The 16,085-nt window shown below is 47.2% G+C and overlaps 1 protein-coding gene across 5 annotated transcripts in view; it reads right to left on the reverse strand.

Moving 5' to 3' along the window:
• The window catches only part of erg (ETS transcription factor ERG), a 311,232-nt gene that overhangs the window by 9,339 nt on the left and 285,808 nt on the right, over window positions 1–16,085 (reverse strand). For 3 of the 5 annotated variants that reach the window (XM_038801499.1, XM_038801503.1, XM_038801500.1), the window contains 4 exons: window positions 15,714–15,917; window positions 7,300–7,380; window positions 4,636–4,707; window positions 2,912–2,974 (listed from right to left, as the gene is read on the reverse strand). In XM_038801499.1, the coding sequence (XP_038657427.1) occupies window positions 2,912–2,974; window positions 4,636–4,707; window positions 7,300–7,380; window positions 15,714–15,917 (420 nt within the window). The remainder of the gene's footprint in view (window positions 1–2,911; window positions 2,975–4,635; window positions 4,708–7,299; window positions 7,381–15,713; window positions 15,918–16,085) is intronic. The other 2 variants (XM_038801501.1, XM_038801502.1) reach the window with 2 other exon arrangements.

Here is a 16,085-nt window from a genome sequence, read left to right on the forward strand (position 1 = left end):
GCTCTGGGGCTGCCTCAGAGAGCTGTAGACCTGTAGACATCAAATTAATTAAAAAATACAGGAAAACGTGTCGATGCAGAACATTCTGGAACCTGACAGCAGAGTCAGTCCAAAGACATCTTTTTAATTATATTTCACTCCAGGCATTTCATCCCGCCCTGGATCGAGGTTGCAGGGAGAACCGCTCGCCGACGTAATCTGGACAGGCCATGTCAAATTGCCTTCAAGCGTGACCCTCCTTGACATCAAGGCAGCATCTCACTGAATGAGAAGGCCGAGTGAAACTGAAGTAAGTCGGAATCCAGGGGAAAACATTGACCTTGCTGCAGTCATACGCAGTAAAAGGAAAAAAGATTTCCATTGATATAAATGTGTCATCCTTTCATACCTAGTCCAAAGGAAGGTGGTTGTGGTGGTTGGAGGTCAATCATCTCAGCCCCAGAACATCACTGCAAGAATTCTTCAGGGCAGTGCCCGAGGCCAAGTCATCTTGAGGTATAGAATTCCTACAGTGCAGAAGGAGGCCAATCGGCCCATCAAGTCTACACTGACCCACTGAAAGAGCACCCTACCTTGGCCCACTTTCCACCCTATGCCCGTAACCTCATAATCCCTCCGAAACTTTTGGACACGAATGGACAATTTAGCACGGCGAATTCACCTAACCTACACATCTTTGGACTGTGGGAGGAAACTGGAGCAGCCGGAGGAAACCCACACAGACACGGGGAGAATATGCAAACACCACACAGACAATAAATCAAGTTAGGAATTGAACCCGGGTCCCTGGCACTATGAGGCAGCAGTGCTAACCACTGTGCCACCGTGCTTCGGAAATGTCCTTTATTCCACTACAAAGTCACACTGTGGTCTCTTGTTATCATCATTGGCTGTCCCTTGATTCTGGGACTATGGTATTATGGATGCGATCTAATTGCCTCATCACTCCCGAGAGCCAGGGTCCAGGTTCGATTCCCGCTTGGGTCACTGTCTGTGCCGAGTCTGCACTTTCTCCCCGTCTCTGTGCAGGTTTCCTCTGATGCTCCGGTTTCCTCCCACAAGTCCTGAAAGACGTAGGGTGCGATTCTCCGCTCCCCAGGCCGGGTGGGAGAATCGCGGGAGGGCCGCTCTGGCACCCCCCGCGATTCTCCCCCCCCCCCCCCCCCAAATGGCGTGTCGCATTTTCATGGCGACCCGCAATTCTCCGGCCCGTATGGGCCGAGGGGCCTGCCGTTCCCGACCCGTTCACGCCGGTGGCAACCACACCTGGTCACTGCCGGCGTGAACATAGCGCGAAAGGTACGTTTGGGGCTTGTGGGGGGCGGAGAGGGGATCGAGCACCACGGCCGTGCTCGGGAGGGGACTGGGCCGTGATCAGTGCCCACCAATCATCGGGCCAGCGTCTCCATGCGACGCACTCTTTCCCCTCCGCCGCCCCGCAAGATCAAGTTGCCACGTCTTGCGGGGCAGCGGAGGGGAAGACGGCAACCGCGCATGTGCGGGTTGGCGCCGGCCAACCTGCGCATGCGCGGCTGACGTCATTTGGCGCCGCCGGCCGCATCATTATCGGTGCCAGCGCCATGGCCCGGCGGCCAAGTTTCACGAAACGCCGCTCCTAGCCCTCCGGGGGGGGGAGAATAGGGGGCGAGGAGCGGCCTCTGATGCCGTCGTGAAACACTCCGGGGGGTTCCCCCAGGTGGTCGGGCTCAGGGCAGAGCGCTATCTTAGTTCTCCCGATGGCACCCTGGGTGTGCCAAGGTACCAGGTGGCATCTTTCCCGAGCTAGGGATCGAGCCCAGGAGTGGTTGGCGCCCCGCCGGTTGGCGGGATAGGGGCTTGGCACCACGCCAACTGGTGCCGAAGTGCCTCCGCTGGCCTGTGTGAGTCGGCGCATGCGCGGGAGTGCCAGCACGGGCTGGCGTCATTCCCGTGCATGTGCGGGAGGGTTCGTCTCCGCATCGCAGAGGAGGACCACAACGGCCAATGCGGAGTAATAGAGTGCCCCCACAGCACAGGCCCGCCCGCGGATCGGTGGGTCCCAACTGCGGGCCAGGCCACCATGGGAGCACCTCACAGGGTCAGACGGCCCCGCGTCTCCCCAGGAACTCCGGAGCCGACCCGCGCCGTCAAGTCCCGCCGGTAAGGGACCTACTCTGGTTTATGCTGGTGGGACCAGCTACAGATGGGCGGACTTCGGCCTATTGCAGGCTGGAGAATTCGGGCGCCGGGGTCGCGCCGGACCCCGCCATTCTCCGAGGCGGGCGGCATGACTCACGCTGGGCTGGTTTTTAGGGGGTGGGAGAATTGGGAGGACGGCGAGGGCAGGGGCGGGATTCACACCGACCCCCGGCGATTCTCCCACCCGGCGGGGGGGTCGGAGAATCCCGCCCAAGGAATCAGGGAGAAATGTGGGTATATGGAGTCAGGTTGCAGATCAGCCATAGTCTCATTGAATAGCAGGCTCGAGGGATTTACTGATCTACTCCTGCTTCTATGTTCTGTGTTCCGAACAGCAGCTGGGAGTAAGCTTCACAACACAAACTGCACTGGTTCAAGAAAAGGTGGATCATCATCACCTTCTCAAGGGCAATTAGGGATGCACAGTAAACGTTGGACTGGCCAGCGACACCCATTAATGAATTTAAAAAAAGAAAATTAGAAAAATTCACAGTAGTGCATTAAGACGCCATTTTTAGAAGCTTGTAATTAAGGTACGGAGTAGAAGGAGCATTTGTTGTTTCAAAATCTTGGTTTGAAATGACCTGACAGAGTTTCATTCCCCAGCATTAACCTTTGGCACCTTGATGAGCACAGGCTTTACAAAAAGCTTTGCATTCCACAACCTCACACTCATTATCTATGTGAACAAAGGTGCTCTTTGATCAGTGTTACAGTAACATAAAGGTGTTACCCTTTGGCGGAACTCCAGGATGACTTGTCCACCCTGACCGCCTGCTCGCATCGTAAGCCAAATCTAAAAATAGAAAGCAGAATGAATGAAATATTCATCAATTAAAAAACCATCTGACAGACTCGCTTGCAGACCTCCAGACCACTGCTGAGCACTGCCTGGTGATAGTCTGAGACATCTGGTGTTAAGAAAACACATCTGGGTTATTCTTTTATGGAATGAAAACGTGGGCGGCTGGTGTTGCAATAAGACTCCAATCCCACCCGAGAGAGAAAAAAAATAACTGTTGTATTTAACTGTTTCCAGCTCAGGAATTTCCCTCATTATGGGAGCTTTTAGTTTTTACCCAATGCCCTTTACTCAATTCCTAGAAGCCTATTAAAATCAGTTTTTTCCTTCACGTTTTCTCCCCTTCCACTGGCTACAGCCTCCTTCAGGCCTTCCCGCAAGCAGCCACTCTTCAGGTGCATGACTAACATTAAGGATGGACTATGCAACTATGAAGAGCATCACAGCTAAGCACAACCTTGCTTTACATCTCAAAATCTACACATCCGTTTGCCATCAAGGGTTGCTAAATAGCAATGAGGAATGGCAGCTAATTTCCATCACCCCCACCCGGCCCCCTCACCCACCGCCCGCCCCCTACCCTGTTGAACCCAAGGGTGCTGAGGCCAATTACAGGAACCCCATCAGCAGCTTGACTAACTTGGTAGAAACCAAAGATCAAGCAGCGACCTTTAGCATATAATGGTTCAGTACTTTGTCAAGTATGCACTTTATTCAGTGAAGAGATGTTCATCTAATCTTTATGTGTGTTCCATTTTATTGCACACACTTTTTTTGTAAAGGAAGAACTAAGGGTGAATCCTTGAGAATAAATGACATTTAATTATAAGGCCAGATCATCAGACCCGAAAACCTGTTCCTATTTGATAGATCTCAACTTGATCGACCTGAAATGCAAACAGAAATTTCAATTCCTTCTCCTTTCAAAACGCTGTGCGTATCCTTTTCGACTAAATTATATTGTAGTCTTTGTCTGTTATGAACCCATCTGGTTCACTAATGTTAGAGAGGGAAATCTGCCATCCTTACCCGGTAAGGCCTACATGTGACTCCAGAGCCACAGCAATGTGAGTGACTCTTGACTGTCATTTGAAATGGTTGAGCAAGCCACTCAGCTCAAGGGCAAGAAGGGATGGGCAGCAATTGCTGGTCTTGCCAGTGGCGCCCAAGTCCCATGACAGAATTTAGAAAAAAAAGCCACCGTAGGGCAATTGGTCAGGCCCAAACTGGCAAAAGCCTCAGAGAGACTTGGTTGCTGCATTGTATGAGGCGTGAGAATCAAAAACAAGATGATTTTCTTCTTCAAGGCCTGCTTTCGTTCAATAATAAAAGTGCCTTTAGCAGGAGCGAATATCACACAAATATTGACACAGAGCCATGTAGGTGTTAGGTCAGCTTATCAAAAACCTGGTCAAATAAGTAGATTTTTAGGAAAGAGAAAGATAGAGAGGCACAGAGGTTTAGGAAATGAATTCCAGAGATTCTCCGACAGACCAGGAGGCCCGGTCACCAAAGGTGCATTGAAGGGAGCTAGGAAGTTATATTCTGCCTAGATCAGTTATCTAGCTTTCATTAAAATTCATGTAGTAAATGTGCAAAACAATTGGCATACGCATGGCCCACTGGCCAGTTCTGTTTACATTGTTTATTCCTACCTGGTCTTACTGTGAGTCTCTGCGATTGTTCGGGATAAACTGCTGCATTTGGGAAGATAAAAGTTGCACCCCCTGAAACAAGAGGAAACAACAGCCATGAAATTGAGGGGGTGTGGGGGGCGGTGGAGGCAGGCTGAAAAGATTTTCAGTCAGCCTCTGGCACAACTTGTGCTGTTGTTTTTCAATCCAACAGAAATGTATCAGGTGAACTTCTGCAGTTTGTTGAACAGCATTATTAACTTTTGCAAAGAAGCAATATTAAAGAGCAAGAGCCATGCTATATGAGGGGGTGACTGATGGGAAAGGTGGGAAAAGGGATTAGAATTCAACAATAGTTGATCATTTTTTGTTCAAAACAAAGAGGTGAAAGTCAATTGCAAAAATTAAAGCACAATAACGGACAATTTTCAACATTGGTATAGAATCTACAGAACAGGTTCAGACCATTCAGACAAACAAATCTGTGTTGGTGTTTATACTCTCCACAAACCTTTTCCCATGCTAATTGTATTCTCACCTAGCCCTCGTTTCCCCTCCTCCCACATGTATCTCCTTCATCTCTCCTTCATTGCATCAATGCCATCGGCTTCAGCCATTCTATTTGATAGTGAGCTCTACAGCCTCAATGCTCTCTGAGTAACAAAAAATCTTCTGAATTTTTTTATTTAATTCAGCATTAGTTACATTACCTCATCCACTATGTTCACGTCTTGTCAATTACATTGTTACGTTTAAGAGGAAGACATGAGAGGTATTAATTGCCTTTGAGCACATAGGGATAGGGGACCATCAGGAGCTGTCACCCCTGTTCGTTAGTTTATATTATTAATCTATTTTTAAAGTGTCTATAAATAGGGGGTGGCTGGGACACTGGGGAAAATGGGAGGGGAGATGTGAGACTGAATAAGTAAATCCCCTTGACAAAGAAAAGTGCTGTGTCTTGCTTTTGGTTTCAGCAATCAGCTTGGATACGATTAACACCCACTGTTCTGGACTTACCACAGAACAGAACCATAGAATTCCTACAGTGCAGAAGCAGGCCATTCAGCCCATCAAGCCTGCACTGACCCTCTGAAAGAACACCCCAACTAGGCCCACTTACCCACCCTATCCCCAGAACTCCATGACCTCACCTAACCCGCACATCTTTGGACACTAAGGGGCAATTTATCATGGCCAATCCACCTAACCTCCACACCTTTGTAATGTGGGAGGATACTGGAGCACCCGGAGGAAACTCATGCAGACATGGGGAGAACCTGCAAACTCCACGCAGTCACCCAATGCTGGAATGGAACCCGGGACCCTGGTTTACCCGCAGGTGGAAACAATTTTGCTATGTCCACCCCAAGGAAACCCTTGATAATTTAAAATAGCTTTGTTGGTATCCTCTCAGTCCCCTTGTCTTTCGATGAAATAGCCATAACGTGCTCAGTCATTCCTGGTGCTTACATCTTCTCAATTGTAGTTGTGTAGCATGGAGTCCAGAACTGCACACAGTACTCTAAGTTTAGTCTAACCAAGGTTCTATATAAATGTAATATTAGTTCTTCCTTATGTATTCTATTATTTTAGAATTTAACCCAATATTTTGGTTGCATTCTTTTAATGTCCTTATCAACTTCTATTATCCCTTCCAGTGTATTTCCTCACTTCTAATTGTCTCCAGTTGCTGCATTCTGTTAATAATGCTCTATATATTGCTATACAGGGATATTAATATGCTCTTAGTTTTGAATATATGGGGTAGCGCTAATCTTTACCATAATGTAAGGTTGGTGCAGAAATTGGATATGTACAGCTGTTTTACAGTTTTGTTGGGAGGGTGGGTACCCTTAATTTCCATGAATGTGTCAGTAAGAGTGCAGAAGAAAGAGAGTCTTGATGGAGATCCATGGCCAGTCACTTTTCATCGTAGGCAGGGCAAAAACTGATCAGATTACTGAGAGCAATTTTGGTCGCCATCTTTTGCACTCGGTTGAAAATGAGCCAATCCCAACAGGGAACAACGATACTCTGTAGACAGCCTTAAAACTGATCCTAGCCAAGTACCACACTTAACTTACAGATTTATACAAATTGCGAGGACACTTCGAACAAGATGAACAGACGTTGGAATATGTGTCCTACCTACAATATTGGTACTAGATATATGCTGAATGATCACAATTGGAAAAATGCTTAACCACTTATTTTGCCATCTCCTTCCAGTACCACACACCAATTGCCCAAGAAAGGGGAAATGCAACAGCTCCATTTCCCCCACCGCGTACCATTTTGTAAACAACTACTTGGCGATGCACAAGTGAAGCCTGCCTAACCCTCACTCCGTGCAACACAGCAGCTCACCGCATATCTGCAATTGTAATTAGCTGCAGAAATGTCAAAATTGACAGTTGGCCGCAATTTGTGGGACCTATCCAGGTCCAACCATCCCATACCTCGCCATTGCAACTGTTTTGTGGCTTTCATTTATATGTGAGGAAGAAGGAATGAACCAGAAAGGAGATGTCACGAAACCTTTAGCCACTTCTATTATTGTCAGCTATGGTTTATTATATAAGTTACTGTAAACCCTCATGTCTGGTGGTGTGGCGGGGGCCGGGAGGGGGGAATGGGTGGCCGTGAAGGCAGTTGGATGACAGCTAATCTTTAATATATTACCTGTGTTTCTGGCGTGCATCAGACGTGGTGAGTTTTGCAAGGCTTTATCGACATCATCTGAAGTCAAATGAGGAAGTGGTGCTGCAAAATAGGAAATGATTTGATTCAACAGTCACCAAAACATTAACCTATTGAAAAGTGACAGTTACAAAGGAAGATGTTTGTGCCAACGATTTTTTTTAAAAAAAGGGTTCTGGTCTATGAACGAATTGGCTCAATGGGGCCTCTCAGTCATCCTGTGGTTCAACTGCGGGCAATCATGCCTCTGTGGCAGAAGGTTGTAAGTTCAAGACCCTCTCTAGGACTTCAGCACAAAAATTCAAAGCTGATACTTCAGTGCAGCACTGAGGGAGTGCTGCACTGAGGGAGTGCTGCACTGAGGGAGCGCTGCACTGAGGGAGCACTGCACTGAGGGAGCGCTGCACTGAGGGAGCGCTGCACTGAGGGAGTGCTGCACTGAGGGAGTGCTGCACTATAAGAGGTGCCATCATTTCGATGACAATTGAAACCCTCTCAGGTAGGTGGGAAAGATACTATATGTTACCATTTTGAATTGGAGCAGGGGAGTTAGATTGGGTGTCTTGGCCAATATTTGTTTATTAATTCAGTTCACAAAAGCAAATGAACGTGTCATTATCACATTGCTGCTTGTGGGAGCTTGCTGTGTATCTGCTGAATACGAACGTACAATTTAAGGGCAGGAGAAGAGCCGGCCTCGCCATACTAAAGGGGCATGGCTGATCTGATTGTAAACTCCTGCTACCCAGATAACTGCATTGCTGCCATTACAACAGTGTTCACTCTTCCAAGGTACATAATTAGTTGCAAAGTTCTTTGGTACATCCTGAGGTTATGAAAGGCACTCTCTAAATGCAAGTCTTTCTTTTGAGTCTTTCTGAAGCAACAACGTCCACTGCCAAATTTAAAATGGCCAATGTGTAATTTTGCAACGCTCTAGTTCTGCATGGCTGTGCCTCCTCATTGAGCTGGTAATGCTGAATAACACTTGGTGAAGGAATAAGATGATACCCTCTTTTTAAAAGGATCAGGATCCTATAGGTAGAAACCCCCAAGGACTGATAAAAATAGAAGAATTGACAAATGTAAAGCAAGAAGTAATGATTAGATGGCTCTAGGATTTATGTTTTCCACGTTTGGAGGTAAAGGGAGGGAAGGAGTTTCCCAATTCTCAGGGCCTGTGAAAGGATGAGTTGAAAGAATTAGGAGCTGATGCACTGAGTCTTCATCAAGAGAGGCTGAAAGGGTCTGAGGGCATTTAGCAGGTTTAATATTCAGCCAATCAACAAAACAACTGGATTGCTACATATAGGTTGAAGGAAATCTTGCTTAGACCACAAGGTGATCAGGTCAGCCTGGATCTTGAGTCCTATGTCCAATGCTTGTCAATGAGACAGAAAGACACATGTCCTGGGTGTCATGCAGACAAGGCCCACAAAACTAGCTGACAACATTAGAGGACTGAATATGAAGAAGAACTGGAAAAACATGGCACCTTCGGCCTTGAGAGGAGAGGAGAATGCAAGCACATTATCAGCAAGTGAAGGTGAATGAAGGTTAACTAATACAGATAGTAGGAAGTTCCACATTTAACCATTCTGTAATGTGTGGGAAAGGTGATGGAGGCAAAACCCTTGGAATCTGCAGGGAACAGTTAGATGCAGTGGTGGACAGACACATTTTGGATTCTGTAGCAGGGTCATATGGACTTGAAACATTAACTCTGTTTCTCTCTCCACAGATGCTTCCAGACCTGCTGAGTTTACCCAGCATTTTCTGTGTCCATGTTATTTCTTATTCTACTCTCTGGTTGGATGAGTTAAGATGAATTACCATTGCCTTGTAGTATCAAAAACATGGTGCCATGTTTCCAAATATGTTCCCCTCCTATGACATTGCAGCAGATTCAATTGGTTTGCTTACCCCCTATACGTCCCAATTGGGAAGCTCAAGGTTTACCCAACAGACAGGACACCCATTACAAACAGATTAATTCCGGGTGACTTTCATCATCGGCAACAGTCCTCAACCCTCAAGTAAATCCAACAGGGGCCAGGCTGGTGGGTGCGGAGATGGATGGGGGGATGTGGGGTGATATCATGGCAGATCTAAGGCTAGCAGTGGCTTTTGAAAGTGCTGTGTAGCTGTGGGCACTACCTTATCCCTAATGGCTCTGCTTCCAGTTGAATAAAGAAACATTTACCTTTTCAGTGATAGCCACTACTCGCACATGAGAGGAAAACCAGGAGACTGTCTACGAGCATTCCCTAACAACTTTAGCTGTGGACCAAGCACACTGCTGAGTTCACCACCACTTAGCCTGCTTAATGTCGGTAAAATGGGTGCAAAACAAAATAATTTCTACCCTAGGTATTCCAGCCAAAGATGTAACCTAGCAAGTGGTTACCCCCAGAAAGTTGAGCAAAATTACTTTTTAACCACAGGAGGAGCAGAATTGTTCCTTCAAACTCCTCAGGGTCACTGCAGAGGAGAAAATTCACCTCCGCAAACTCCACCATAACCTCCACATTCCACCCCTCCCCCTTAGCCTACCTCATCGTCGCAGCCAGTCAGGTAAGTATCCCATAATTGATGTGCTGAAAATGGATGACCTGCTTCTCTCTCTCTCTCTCTCTCTCTCTCTCGAGGCATGACAAAAGCTGACCTCTCCCTTCAATTAATGCATTCGGGTGTACTCTCCCCTGATGTTACTCATTAATACAGGGAGATGGTGACATGCTCCCTGTGACAATAAGTGAATGACACAGTCGAGAATGTCACCCTAATACTGTGGTCTTCCAATGTTACCAAATCCAGCTTCCATCGGGTTTAACCTAATCATGGAATTCATCCTTTAGTAATCTCGGGGTTCGGTTGGCATTAGTCCTAAAATCAAGAAGCTGAAGCATTTTTAAAAATTAATTTATGGCATGTGGACATCGCTGGTTTCGCCAGCATTTATTGCTCAGTCCTAGTTGCCCTTCAGAAGATGGTAGTGAGTTGCCTATTTGAACCGCTGCAATCATTGAGGTATAGGTACACCCACTGTGCTGTTAGGGAAGGGGTTCCAGGATGTTGCCCCAGCAACAGTGAAGGAATGGTAATATATTTCCAAGTCAGGGTGGTGAGTGACTTGGAGGGGAACCTCCAGGTGGTGGGGTTCCCAAGTATCTGCTGCTCTTGTCCTTCTAGATGGTAGTGGTTGTGGGTTTACATAGATACATAGATACCATACTTCCTGTGGTAATGAATTCCACAGGCTTACCACTCTTTGTGTGAAGAAATGTCTCCTTATATCTGTCCGAAATGGTTTACCCTGAAACCTCAGACTGTGGCCCCTGGTTCTGGACACACCCATCATTGGTAACATCTTCTCTGCATCTACTCTGTCTAGTCCCATTTATAAGTCTCTATGAGATCCCCCCTCATTCTTCTGAACTCCAGTGAGAACAATACCAACCTAGTCAATCTCTCCTCATATGACAGTCCCACCATCCCTGGAATCAGTCTGATAAACCTTCGCTGCACTCCCTCGAGAGCAAGAACATCCTTCCTCAGAGAAGGAGACCAAAACTGCACATAATACTCCAGGTGTGGCCTCACCAAGGTCCTGTATAATTGCAGCAATGCATCCCTGTTTCTTACTCAAAACCTCTCACAATGAAGGCCAACATATCATTAGCCTTCTTTACCACCTGCTGCCCCTGCATGCTTACTTCTGCAGCACGGTAGTACAAATGGATAGCACTGTGGCTTCACATCGCCAGGGTCCCAGGTTCGATTCCCTGCTGGGTCACTGTCTGTGCGGAATCTCCACATTCACCCCATGTCAGCGTGGGTTTCCTCCGGGTGCTCCGGTTTCCTCCCACAGTCCAAAGACGGGTGGTTAGGTGGATTGACCATGATAAATTGTCCTTAGTGTCCAAATAGGTTAGGATGGGTTATAGGGTGGAAGTGACGGCGTAAGTGGGTCGGTGCAGTCGATGGGCCGAATGGCCTCCATCTGCACTGTATGTTCTATGTTGTTCTGTGTTCTTACCTTCAGCGACTGGTGCACAAGGACACCCAGGTCCTGCTGCACATTCTCCTCTCCCAGTTCACAAACATTCAGGTCGTAATCTGCATTCCTATTTTTGCTTCCAAAGTGAATAACCTCACACTTATCCAAATTATACTGCATCTGCCATTGATTTTCCCACTCGCCCAACCTGTCCAGATCATGCTGTAGGATCCCTGCACCCTCGTCACAATTCACCCTCCCACCTAACTTGCTATTATCTGCAAACTTTGTTCTCCAGCAACTGGCCGGATAACCCGACGGCGGCGCCAGGAGCAGCGCAAATCACTCCGGCGACAGGCCGACCGGAAGGTGCGGAATCCTCCACACTTCCGGGGGCTAGACCGGCGCCGGAGGGGTTGGCGTCGCGCCAACCGGTGGCGAAGGGCCTTCATGAGTTGGCGCATGTGCAGACCGCCGGCGTGGTTCCGCACATGCACAGACCGGCTGGCGTGTTTCCTGCGCATGCGCAGGGGGTTCTTCTCCACGCCGGCCATGGCGGAGCCCTACAGAGGCCAGCGCGGAAAGAAAGAGTAACCCCACAGCACAGGCCTCCCCGCAGATCGGTGGGCCCCGAACATGGGCCAATCCACCGTGGGGGCCCACCTGGGGCCGGATCCCCCCCGCACCTTCCCAGGACTCACCCAGCCGTCCTATAATCCAGGTCCCGATGTGATGGACCATGCCCATTTCACGCTGGCATGACTGGTCAGGAATCGATGGCCACTCGGCCCATCGGGGCCCGGAGAATTGCCGGGGAGGGCCGCCGCCAACGGCCCCCGACCGGCGTGGCGTAAACCCCATCCCGCCCAAAAACCGGCGCTGGAGAATACGGCAGCTGGCGTCAGAGCGGCGGGTGGGATTCGCGCATCCTCCCCGGGATTCTCCAACCTGGCGGGGGGGCGCAGAATCTCATCCGTAACATTTTGTTCCCTCATCCAAATCATTTGTTTCCTCTCCACCAACAGATTTTCCCTTCATAAATCCATGCTGACTCTGACTGATCCTGCCATTGCTTTCTAAATGTTTGAAAGGTGCTGCCTAAGGAGGGCAAGTTATTACAGTGCATCTTGTAGATGGTACACACGGCTGCCACCGTTTGTTGGTGATGGAGGATTTTAATGTTTCTGGAAGGGGTAGCAATCAGGCGGGCTGCTTTGTCCTGGGTGGTGTTGAGCTTCTTGAGTGTTGTTGGAGCTGCACTCATCCAGGCAAGTGGAGAGTATTCCATTACACTCCTGACTTGTGCCTTGTAGATGGTGGACAGGCTTTGGGGGGTCAGGAAGTGAGTTACTCGCCATAGGATTCCTAGCTTTTGACCTGCCCTGGTAGCCTCAGTATTAATATAATAGAATCATAAAATTTACAGTGTAGAAGGAGGCCATTCGGCCCATCGAGTTGAATGGCTATGGCTAGTCTAGTTCAGTTTCTGGCTAATGGTAACCCGCAGGATGTTGATCGTGGGGGATTTAGCGATGGTAATGCCATTGAATGTCAAAGGGCAATGGTTTGATCCTCTCTTGTAGGAGATGGTTGTTGACTGGCACTTGTGTGGCTCAAATGTAACTTGCCACTTGTCAGCTGAAGTATGAAGAGGACTCAGTTTCAGTGCAGTAAGTAGTGTTGCACACTTCCTCTCTGCTATTTATCTCTAGATGCCATATCACTTCCAACTTTTGACATTCATGCAAATCATTGCAGCAAAGAGATTTCTTCGCCTCAACTTTGCTGAGCATTTTACAGCTCGCACCAGCTGATTAAAATTCATGGACGTAAAATAGACTTGGGAGTCTGCATCTCAATACTTGTGATGGAGCTGTGCAACCTACCATGGGGAAAGCAAGCAGCCAAGTGAACACATTCTTTCCATGATTTTTCTGACCATGTAAGCTTCATGAGGAACTGTGGCCTCTAAACTCATTAACACTGTAGCTCTGACACTAAACGACCTTCTAAGCCAAGAACGGTGGACAAGAATTACAAGCTGATTATCAGATGTGCCATATCAGCAAGATAAAAATGTTGGCATTCAAGGTCAAACCTGAGAACTCAAATTAGGCCCTTTGTATATGCCCCTATCCCCCACCCCATTCACCAGCTGCCATATTTATTTGCCCTGAGGCAGCCACCATCAGCTTCAGGTGCATTCAGGAAAATCAGGCCTACACTGGGGCCAACAGGTGGCCTTAAAGGGACTGCCTGTTAGAGAAGCAGGTTGTAGGCCACAACCAAAGAATGTAGGCCCTGCCAAATCCCACCCTGGTTACCTCCACTTTCCCCATCCCTGCTCCTTGCCAAAGCTAACCATTGCTCGTATCACCAATTACTACTACTTCTACCCATCACCTCTATCTCTCACCCCTGGCCACCCCTGCCTCCCAATCCACTCACTCCTCCCTTCGCAATTGTCCCTCTTTCCCCCATCATTAGTTACTTGAGGTCTGTGACACCCAGAATTTCTAGGTCTGTGTGTTGCTAAAACAGAGGTGGCCTAATCCAGATAATGATATGTTCAATATAAAATGTCAGCAATTGTAAATTTTGTAAAACATCAACCTTGCTGTCTATGGTACAACTGTCTTGCATCAATTTTTTAGCCAAGCCATTTCCTTCTCTTATGTTACTTGAATATTTTGTAGAATGGACAAAAATGGAAGCTCTAAGAAATAGTTTTCGACAAGTCAATGTCTCATTGAGCAAAAGCATCCCCTGGTATGATAGAGACAAATGTATGAAAAATAACAGGCAGGAAAAGGCCCTCTGCCCAATCCAATCTGGCCCACTCAACAGCAAAACCTTTGCTTCTTTACTTTTTCATGGGATGCGGGTATTGTTAGCAAGGCCAGCATTTGATGCCCATCCCTAGTTTGCCTTAATGTACGCACTCTCCACCCTACCCATAACCATGTGACCTCCGGGGGCAACCAAGAAAAACAGATTAACAGCTCAGACCAATTAGGGAAATAACGTCTGGAAAATTCTTCTCCACAATTCCGAAAGGTTGTGGAGACATACTGACCAAGAAAAACCAAGGTCCGCCCATCATTAATACTTGAGTTTTACATTTCCAATTGGAAGCAGTTGTTGCAGTTTACCCTGCATTGAGGAGGGAAAAGATCCAATGAAAACCGAGTGGACACTTCATTTCTGTAAAGACAGAGAAGTGTCAAGTTGATACGTGAACTTGATGTCAATGGAGTGGTTGAGGCAATTGGTATGGACACCTTTTAGTGGAACCTGGATGAGGGAGAAATGTATCGAAGATTACGCAGATAGGTGTAGATGTTGTGTGGTGGAGAAGGCATGTGTAGAGCATAAACACCAGCATGCACCTGTTGACCGAATGGCCTGTTTCTGCACTGTACATTCTTTGTCATTCCCATGCTATGCTCTCTGACCTTTCCCTCATTCTGAACAGCATGCAGTTTCTCACTCGCCAGGCTGGCATATTAACGTTGTCTTCTTGGCCAAAATACAGAAGAATAACTGAAGAGACATAGAACTGTATCTCAGCATGAGTCAGTGCATTCAGCAAATCGGGACGAAAAATAAAACAAGATGGAAAAAAAGAAGCATTTGTGTTCTAAGAAACAATTAGAGGGAGTGTTTCTTTGTGCAAAGACATTATAATTTTATTGCAAACTGCTGTTAATTGTATCATAATATCCACATCGTTTGAGCATTAACTTTCCAACTCACAATCAGAGCAAAATGAGCAAGGACTGAAAATGTTGGAAATACTCAACAGGTCAGGCAGCATCTGCAAAGGAAGAAACATTGCGAGTGTTTTAAGCTTATCCCTTCATTGGAACTGTAAAGGATGGGACAGATTGGGTGATAGTGGGAAAAGGATGATAGTGAATTGACTTCAATGGAAAATAACAGTGGGAGAGATGTAAAACGATTGGCTGTAAGTTATTTTACGATATTGTAAAAAGTTAAGGTCTACCCTGCTCAATCTTGAAGGACATTGCTTTGCATTTGCTCACGGGATGTGGGCATTGCTGACCAGGCCAACATTTATTGCCCATCCCTAATTGCCCTTGAGAAGGTGGCCATTCAGCTAATAAACTTGGCCTTCTTGTGCCACTGCCATCCGTGTGGTGTAGGTACACCCACAGTGTTGTGATTCCTTACTATTGAGTGCCTTACAACATCATCTCAGACGGCAGTTCAGAATCAACCACATTGCTGTGGGTCTATAGTTATGTCTAGGTCAGACAGCAGATTTCCTTCCTGAAAGGACACTAGTGAACTGGAATGGTTTAATAGTAATTGGTATATTTATGGCCCCCAATAATGATAGAAGCATTTTATTTCAGATTGACTGCATGCTTACTCTCTCTGAGGTAGTGCAGGTGTGACAGGAGAATATCGGCATTGTAGCTTGGGGTGAGGCGCTGAAAATCCTCTTTGGTCATTTTGCATAGCTCCTTCCCATCAATGTTCTGGAAGAGTGACACGTCGACATCCATCAAGCCATATTCCTTCACTGCCCACTCCAGCCACTGCCTCACGTGATCCGTGGACCATAGTGTAGGGTCTATATGTGGACAGGAGAGAAGTGGGGGTGGTTCAGAAAAAGAAAATACATTAACAACGTTATCTCAGTCAGCGAGCTTTATTTTACATCTACCCATTTTACACCTGACTTTAGTGCTTCACGCTGATACTGAGCCCTTGAGTTAAAACTGTTCAATTTGCAGCACTA

Source organism: Scyliorhinus canicula, chromosome 7 (genome assembly GCF_902713615.1).
Source record: "Scyliorhinus canicula chromosome 7, sScyCan1.1, whole genome shotgun sequence".
Taxonomy (NCBI): Eukaryota; Metazoa; Chordata; class Chondrichthyes; order Carcharhiniformes; family Scyliorhinidae; genus Scyliorhinus; species Scyliorhinus canicula.